At 30.4% G+C, this 8,910-nt stretch overlaps 1 protein-coding gene across 1 annotated transcript; it reads right to left on the bottom strand.

Annotated features, from left to right (window-relative positions):
• Positions 1-202: 202 nt before the first annotated feature.
• Positions 203-6,921, bottom strand: LOC139513256 (collagen alpha-1(XII) chain-like). The gene is made up of 4 exons (XM_071301628.1): positions 6,915-6,921; positions 6,126-6,698; positions 4,797-4,838; positions 203-647 (listed from the first exon to the last, which is right to left on the bottom strand). The coding sequence occupies exons 1-4, from the start codon at positions 6,919-6,921 to the stop codon at positions 457-459; spliced, it is 813 nt and encodes a 270-aa protein (XP_071157729.1). The 3' UTR covers positions 203-456.
• Positions 6,922-8,910: the final 1,989 nt, after the last annotated feature.

The following is an 8,910-nucleotide window of genomic DNA, read 5'->3' as shown; positions in this document are numbered from 1 at the left end:
AAGGGTCCCAAAAATTTACTATGTTAAAACCATTCAACGGGAAAACAACAGTATAATCTATATACAAAACAAGTAACAAGAAACACCAACAAACGACAACTACTGATTCCTGAATGAGGACAGATGCAAACAATTGTACATTGTAAGTTTTTTTTTTCATTTATTTTCATTTTTTGTAATTGTAAGTTTATACGGTGTTCATTCTTTCGCCAAAACTAAATAAATTGATGACTCCGATATTACTCAAATATATAATAAGCACATATCTATCGTTAAGCTGACATTACGACATTCTATTCTAATTATTTCTACTTTTATATTGATATGAGAATTTGATTTAGTGTTTATCAATTTTCAATTTTTAACATGATTGTACTTGTTTTTTTAGACAAAATAAGAGCTTGCATGCATAATAAATATACCCATCGGTATAATTGTACATTTGTATGTTAAATTTTAAAAATCCAAGTCATTAATTGTCCTTCTTGGCTTTTCGGCTGCCGTTTTTTCTTTACTTGATGCAGAAGATATTTTTCTTTTGTTGCGCTTTTCTGTCGAGACTTTCAACTTTGTATACCAGCATAACTTAAACATGAACCCAAGAATGAGGCAGCTCCCAAATCCTATTAATATCCAAATCCAAAAATCTGTAAAAGAGATCGTTTTAGATATACCTGACAATAATTGAAAATTAAGAACAAATTAGCGCAAAACTGTATTACGTAGTCAGTTATGTAAAAGAAGGAAGATATTTCTAATTATGAAATGCACCGCAATTGCACCAATGGTTTGACTCTTTACCTAATATTTCGAAGTATGTCCAGTGTACGATGTTTTGTCGATATTGTCAACATCGCAATGTCAACTTTATGGTGTCGTTATTGTGTTTACATTGTATCCTATCAATATGTTCTATACCTTTCTGTTTACATCGTTCACATCGTATACATCGGGATGTTGACAATATCGTGTCGACATCGTGTTTATATTGTATATATATATATATAGAGTCTATAGCTTTCTGTTTACATCGTTCACATCGTATGCATCGCGATGTTGACAATAACGTGTCAACATCGTGTATATATAGAGTCTATACCTTTCTGTTTACATCGTTCACATCGTATACATCGCGATGTTGACAATATCGTGTCAACATCGTGTTTATATTGTATTTATATATATAAAGTCTATACCTTTCTGTTTACATCGTTCACATCGTATACATCGCGATGTTGACAATATTGTGTCAACATCGTGTTTATATTGTATATATAGAGTCTATACCTTTCTGTTTACATCGTTCACATCGCATACATCGCGATGTTGACAATATTGTGTCAACATCGTATTTATATTGTATATATAGAGTCTATACCTTTCTGTTTACATCGTTCACATCGTATACATCGCGATGTTGACAATATTGTATCAACATCGTGTTTATATTGTATATATATATAAAGTCTATACCTTTCTGTTTACATCTTTCACATCGTATACATCGCGATGTTGACAATATTGTGTCAACATCGAGTATATAGAGAGTCTATACCTTTCTGTTTACATTGTTCACATCGTATACATCGCGATGTTGACAATATCGTGTCAACATCGTGTTTATATTGTATTTATATATATAAAGTCTATACCTTTCTGTTTACATCGTTCATATCGTGTACATCGCGATGTTGACAATATTGTGTCAACATCGTGTTTATATTGTATATATAGAGTCTATACCTTTCTGTTTACATCGTTCACATCGTATACATCGCGATGTTGACAATATCGTGTCAACATCGTGTTTATATTGTATTTATATATATAAAGTCTATACCTTTCTGTTTACATCGTTCACATCGTATACATCGCGATGTTGACAATATCGTGTCAACATCGTGTTTATATTGTATATATAGAGTCTATACCTTTCTGTTTACATCGTTCACATCGCATACATCGCGATGTTGACAATATTGTGTCAACATCGTATTTATATTGTATATATAGAGTCTATACCTTTCTGTTTACATCGTTCACATCGTATACATCGCGATGTTGACAATATTGTATCAACATCGTGTTTATATTGTATATATATATAAAGTCTATACCTTTCTGTTTACATCTTTCACATCGTATACATCGCGATGTTGACAATATTGTGTCAACATCGAGTATATAGAGAGTCTATACCTTTCTGTTTACATTGTTCACATCGTATACATCGCGATGTTGACAATATCGTGTCAACATCGTGTTTATATTGTATTTATATATATAAAGTCTATACCTTTCTGTTTACATCGTTCATATCGTGTACATCGCGATGTTGACAATATTGTGTCAACATCGTGTTTATATTGTATATATAGAGTCTATACCTTTCTGTTTACATCGTTCACATCGTATACATCGCGATGTTGACAATATCGTGTCAACATCGTGTTTATATTGTATTTATATATATAAAGTCTATACCTTTCTGTTTACATCGTTCACATCGTATACATCGCGATGTTGACAATATCGTGTCAACATCGTGTTTATATTGTATATATAGTTTCTACACCTTTCTGTTTACATCGTTCACATCGTATACATCGTAATGTTAACAATATATTGTCAACATCTTGTTGTTGTTGTATATACATTTTTTTTTGTTCTTTTTAAAAAAAAAAGTTAACATGGTTAAGCAGTTAGTTATATAGTTAAAATTGTTTTCCATTTTTCATGTCGGCGTCTTTTATTGTTAACTATGCCATATAAACTTTGCTCAATGTTAAAGGCCATACGGTTATCTATAGATGAGCCAGTTGGTATGTATGTACTGGAAATTTTACTTATTTGCAATCATACCACTTCTTTTTTTATAAATACCTTTCTGTTTAAATTATTCACATAACAATGCTAACAATATTGTGTCAAAATCGTGTTGATATTTTATATTAAGTCTATTGTACGTATATAAACGTTAAACTAACTGCATTTGTTTGCACCTGTCCTTAGTCAGGAATCTGTCGTTCAGTAGTTGTCGTTTGTTGAATTGTTCATACGTGTTTCTGGTTTCATGTTTTTTTTTACATTAGACCTTTATTTTTCCTGTTCAAATAGTTTTACACTAGTGTTTTTTGTGCCTTTCATAGCTTGTTACTCGATAAAAACCAAAACTCTGTATTAATGTCAAACCTATAGGGGTATACTTATAAAAGATGTAACTTAAATAAAAAGTTGTCTCATTTGAACCTTATACCGCATCTTCTTATATGTATACATCGCTATGTTAACGATGTCAACGATGTAAACAATATATAAGAGTTCAAAAAATGTTAACGATGTTCAAACGACATCGTTTTAACCTTGTAAACATCACGATGTTAACGATGTCAACGATGTAAACAATATATAAAAGTTCAAACAATGTCAGCAATGTTGACACGACATCTCGTTTACATTGTATACATCGCAATGTTAACGATGTCAACGATGTAAACAATATATAAGGGATCAAACAATATAAACGATGTTGACACGACATCGTGTTAACATTGTAAACATCGCGATGTTAACGATGTCAACGATGTAAACAATATATAAGAGTTCAACCAATGTCAACGTTGTTGACACGACATCGTGTTTACATTGTATACATCGCAATGTTAACGATGTCAACGATGTAAACAATATATAAGGGTTCAAACAATGGAAACGATGTTAACACAACATCGTTTTAACATTGTATACATCGCGATGTCAACGATGTATACATTATATAAGGGTTCAAACAATGTAAACAATGTTGACACTATATCGTGTTAACATTGTAGATATCGCGATGTCGACAATATTGAATAAATATCCTTCACTGGACATGAATGAATATTTCAATTAATGGGGGTCATTATTACACAAATCGACATTTGACGCATGTAGTGCAAAATATGAGTTTACGTATCGGTTTTTGAACGAGTTATATCTGCATCCCTAAGTTTGAGAACTATTATAAGGTATAACCGGTATTATCGCTATTTTGTGCATTTTTCCTTTGATCTTTTTTTTGTAATAATTTTTCATATCATGCTACTCGCATGAGATGGAAAATTATCGCTAGAAGCTAAGTAAGCAATGAAATTGACATGAAATTGACAACGTGTTCATAGGTAAAATAGCGATAAAACAGATTACTATTGTTCATCTCAACTTGATTGCTTTTCTCGCTTTTGCCTTACCGGCTCAAGCGAGAAAATCAACATCGTTGAGATTATCAACGATAATCAATAATTATTGATTTGACATTGAATTTTCATCTCACTAGACCATGTATTCCGAAGGTTTGTGTTTGGAGTTTTGCTTTCAAAATGTAATAAAAATACAATTATAAAATTAAAAATACCACGCTCATAATTTGGTACGCCATACGTGCGTTCCGTCTACAAAAGACTCATCATTGACACTCGAATAAAACAAAGGTTTAACAGGCCATTTATAGTACGAAGTATTAGACGATTGAAAACCTTTAACATAAATGTGTCGGGTTGTTTTTGGAAAATCTGTAAAAATATGAAGTGAATGCAGTTTTGATTTTTATAAATATTCAAAAGAACAGATTTAGATACGTTAATCATCTTGCTGCTCTTAGAACAATCATTTAGTGTATCTATGAAACTGCACTTGAAATTGCAACAAAAAGAAGATCATATGCTGAATGGATAAAAGACAACATTAAGATGGATGATAAACATTCATAGATGAATTATCTTCAATGATTTCATATTAAGTAACTTTTCACCTACCGATTTTGCATAATGAATAAAAATCTGTATCTTCTAAGGTATCTAAAAATAAAGAAAACACAATTAATTATGGAAGATTATTGTTGTAAATGCAAATGTCATTAGTGTAGAAATTTTACCATGGTATGCATGCAAAAGTTATACCATATCTGACAGCAATGCAAAACTCGAAAAATCAATCATTTTTTTAGTAACATATTTTGACGTGATTGTGTTATTTCATTTTTGTGCATATAATCTAGGGGTGAATTAATGCATATGACCCCGTGACTCGAGGATAATACGAGATTAATCTCCTTATCCAATATATCATATGCGACTAAGTATTAAAATTATACAGAACTCGAAGGTAAATGAAAAAAAGGGAAAGTTCATACAAACTGGCAAAACAAATTACTCGACTATATCAACTTACGAAAACAGAAATAATGGAATATAACTGTCATATTCCTGGCTTAGTAAAAAGTAAAATCACATAAATACTGAACTCTGTGGAAAATTCAAAACCGAAAGTCCCTACCAAATGGTAAACTCAAAAGCTTAAACACATCAAATGAATTGACATCAACTGTCATATTCCTGACTTGATACAGGCATTATTTTATGTAAAACTCGTTAATTAACCGGGTTTGTATAGCTAGCTTAACCTCTCTCTTGTGCGACAGTTGTTAAGGATGTATTCTTCTGACATTTCAGTCTCGTTTAGTCTCATTGAAATCTCGTTCTGGAATTATTTCCAAAACTTGTGATATAAGTGGAAAATAGCAAAGAATTTGATAATTATCATAATCAAACTTAACTCTGTGAAAGAATTGTGTATTTCCAATAAGTAGTTTTTGAGTAATGCAATTTTCAAATTTTATTACTAATCAAGTCAGTCTTTTTGAGTGAAATTTTGAGAAAAATGGGGGAGGGGTAAAAAAAATGATTTTACCAGAAACATAAACATCTCATATAACTTTTTCTTTTCAAATTTCCTAGATATGTATTTTTTCAATCATTTATAACAAGGAAGTTGAAAAAATATAAGTAAAAGATGCAGATGAGATTTTTTCACTTATTTTGCACTTGATAAAAAAAAATGTGTCTTTTATTTGTTGTTACATTAAAACATAAAATCTAGTTTTCATAATTGTGAGGTTTCCATATCTATTTGATAATGATTTGTTTCAAGCTTTTGTTTTTACATAGCAGTATACACTTAATGCAACATAGTCGTGCAGTTATTCACGAAATACCTAAAAACTGTTACTTCTGTCGCTAAAACTGATGATATATAATTAAATTGTGTACTGCGTAAAATATTTTGCGTACATAAACATATTTTACCTGATTTTTTCTGACATGCAGCATTTTGAATTTGCGTTTCTATGGTAGTAAGTTTGTCAAAATTTTCAACCTTAACTACATTCTGCTTGTCGCTTGCAATTCTTGTTATTTCAAGTATGTCTACACCAGAGCCAATTCCGACGGAAATCACTTGTGCTCCTAACAGATGAAGTTGTTCTGCTGCTTTCTTTGTCTGATCTGGGATCTGTGACTTTCCGTCAGTTAAAATAATTACGATTCGTTTTATCTTAGACCGTCCACCATTAGCAAAAAGAAAAGAATTTTGTGTTACAAATTCTAGTGCTAAGTGAGTATTCGTGGCTCCTATTCTGTACTTAATATTATCTATCGCATTTATAAGTCTATGTTTGTTCGGATATTCATTCAGAGTAAATTCATTGTTAACTGTATCTGAAAATGTTACAACACTAAACTGAGTTCTAGTGGGACCAATAGAAAACTTGTTGACGAAGTCTTTAACGAAGTCAATCTGTTTTTTGAAATGAGAAAGTCCAACACTTCCAGAGGAATCAAGTGCAAAAACTATATCCGCTTTCAGGTAAGCTTGGCAAGCTTTAAAATAGGAACACTTTATTAAAACAAATAACTATTAATATAACATTCAAATTATCATCTTTCTATAAATAGGATTTCAAAAACATTAAATATTTTGTAAAATCATTTGCAATTCAATTAGAAACGGGGGAAATTTTGAATAGTTTATGGAGTGTATCAATAGCCGTAAGTTAGATAAATACTCCTCGCATACAAGTGTCGTGTTCTATGTACCGGGCATATCCGCTATCCCTTGTTGACAATTTTATATCATTATTTCAAATGATAGCTGTGCTTAATTTTTCTTTTCTCTGCATAAATCTAAGATTGCTACCAATTTGGTTGATGTAGACATTTCACTATTGCTTGAAGTTTTTTTGTGGTTTTAGTTCATGTTTTAATAGATATTTTTTCAATATTGAAGATGGAACATGGTTATTTTTAGCATTAACCACATAAATCCCGCTGAGCGTTGATATTCGTGATACGAAAATTCATAGGGATTCTTGCTTTGGAAAAATATGAAAGTCATGAATACGACTGTAATAAAATGTGAGAGTCCTATTAAACATAAACTGAAGCCTAGACTATACTAGAACAAGGTAACATAGAATAAAAATGCATTCAAGTGTTAGCTAATGATGAATGTGAGCATAACACATGTTTCTAAAATAACATTCATCATGAGGTTGATATATAAAAAAAATCTTGAAACCATATGGATTCTTGCTTATGAAGAAATTTAAATGTTATGAAAAGGACTGAAGTTAAATATGAATTAAAAGAACTATTAAAAAAGAATCTGAAGCCTAAACTAGAATAAGTGTACATTACAATAAAATTGCGCTGAAGTGTTAACTTATGATGTAAGTGACCATAACAAATGTTTCTGGAATAACATTCACTAGGAACGCTCGATATTAAAACAATCTTTAAGACTAACATGCATAAAAAATTTTGAACATGTAAACAAAACGAACAATTAAAAAAATACAAATAAAATGTCACTAGGAATTAAAAGTCAGCAATCACTAAGCCGCAACACAAATATATGAGATCAGCGCCTGAATTGGAAAAAATGAAGTATGAAATAATTACCGAGATGATTATATCTAAAAACGAAACAATTTATTTGAATATTAAGGACACCTAAACTCGTGAAAACTAGTACTACATAAATACATTTATAATTAACTAGTAGCTGCATAAATTCACATAAATACTGCTAAACTAACTTACTTTGTTCTGAAAAACGTAAAAGTGTAATTAAAATAAAAATGTAAAAGGTCCACATGCTTGCGTTAAACCAATCAAAGAATTAACATTTGAAACGAAAAGTCAGTATATATATTTGACTTTATGAAACAAATGTATGTCGTCATATCGGAACGAAAGATATATTTAAGCATCTTGGAAGCCCCGGTTTTAAACTAAACCCTTAATTAATCATACCAAGGTATAATGAAGATGTAGCATATTGTTAGTTTATTATGTTTATTCTATTTATTATGACTATGTCCAATGGGAAAATTAATGAAAATGTATTTAAAGTGATAAAGTATTGATTTCAACTTATTTTGAGCCTTGTCCAGAAAGTAATTGGACTTTAAAGTTATGTTCTATATATTTTCCGACTTTATGTGAACATTAATCATTTACTTTCTATACAGGGAGGGCATAACAGAAATACACTATTAAAACAATCAAAGTGTTCATGACAGCGAGTTAACATATCCAAATTAAAAAACACGCAATAAAAACAAACAGCAATGATGTATTATACAACATTCTAAACATTATAATTTATAATTGGTCAAATTAATGTCCTGTTTAATCTACTCAGTGAACATGTGTAACAGAAAACAAAATATACAAGTATATTAGTTAGACTCAACTAAACATAACACGTTCATTGAATGTAAAACAAATCGAGAGGGGACGTGGGTTGAGTTGTAATGGTCAATCGAGACAAAGGGCAGAACAATCAGCAAATTATAAAATTAAATACCGAACCTCTTACTTACAAGAAAAATCCCTTATGATATACACAAACAAGATAAAAGATTTCTTTAAATATTTGACTGCTTCAACTTGTCATGAAACTTAAATGTTCTATTTGGAACATTTTATCAGATGCTTCAGTGACGCCTTCAATTTTAAAACTTTATAACCATAGTAGTCATTTTAATCCATAAAATATTTATTGTAAAAAATTACGAAACTTAATTCG

This window comes from Mytilus edulis, chromosome 1 (genome assembly GCF_963676685.1).
Source record: "Mytilus edulis chromosome 1, xbMytEdul2.2, whole genome shotgun sequence".
Classification (NCBI taxonomy): domain Eukaryota; kingdom Metazoa; phylum Mollusca; class Bivalvia; order Mytilida; family Mytilidae; genus Mytilus; species Mytilus edulis.
The sequence above is the reverse complement of the archived record's forward strand: the minus strand, read 5'-3'. Positions and strand labels throughout refer to the sequence as shown.

What these genes read in the sequence shown, in the direction of transcription:
- LOC139513256 (XM_071301628.1), bottom strand. An exon ending in TGCATGTCAGAAAAAATCAG is followed by an intron (nt 4,839 to 6,125) that starts GTAAAATATGTT and finishes CTTTATTTTTAG; the next exon opens with ATACCTTAGAAGATACAGAT. An exon ending in TTATTCATTATGCAAAATCG is followed by an intron (nt 648 to 4,796) that starts GTAGGTGAAAAG and finishes TCTCTTTTACAG; the next exon opens with ATTTTTGGATTTGGATATTA.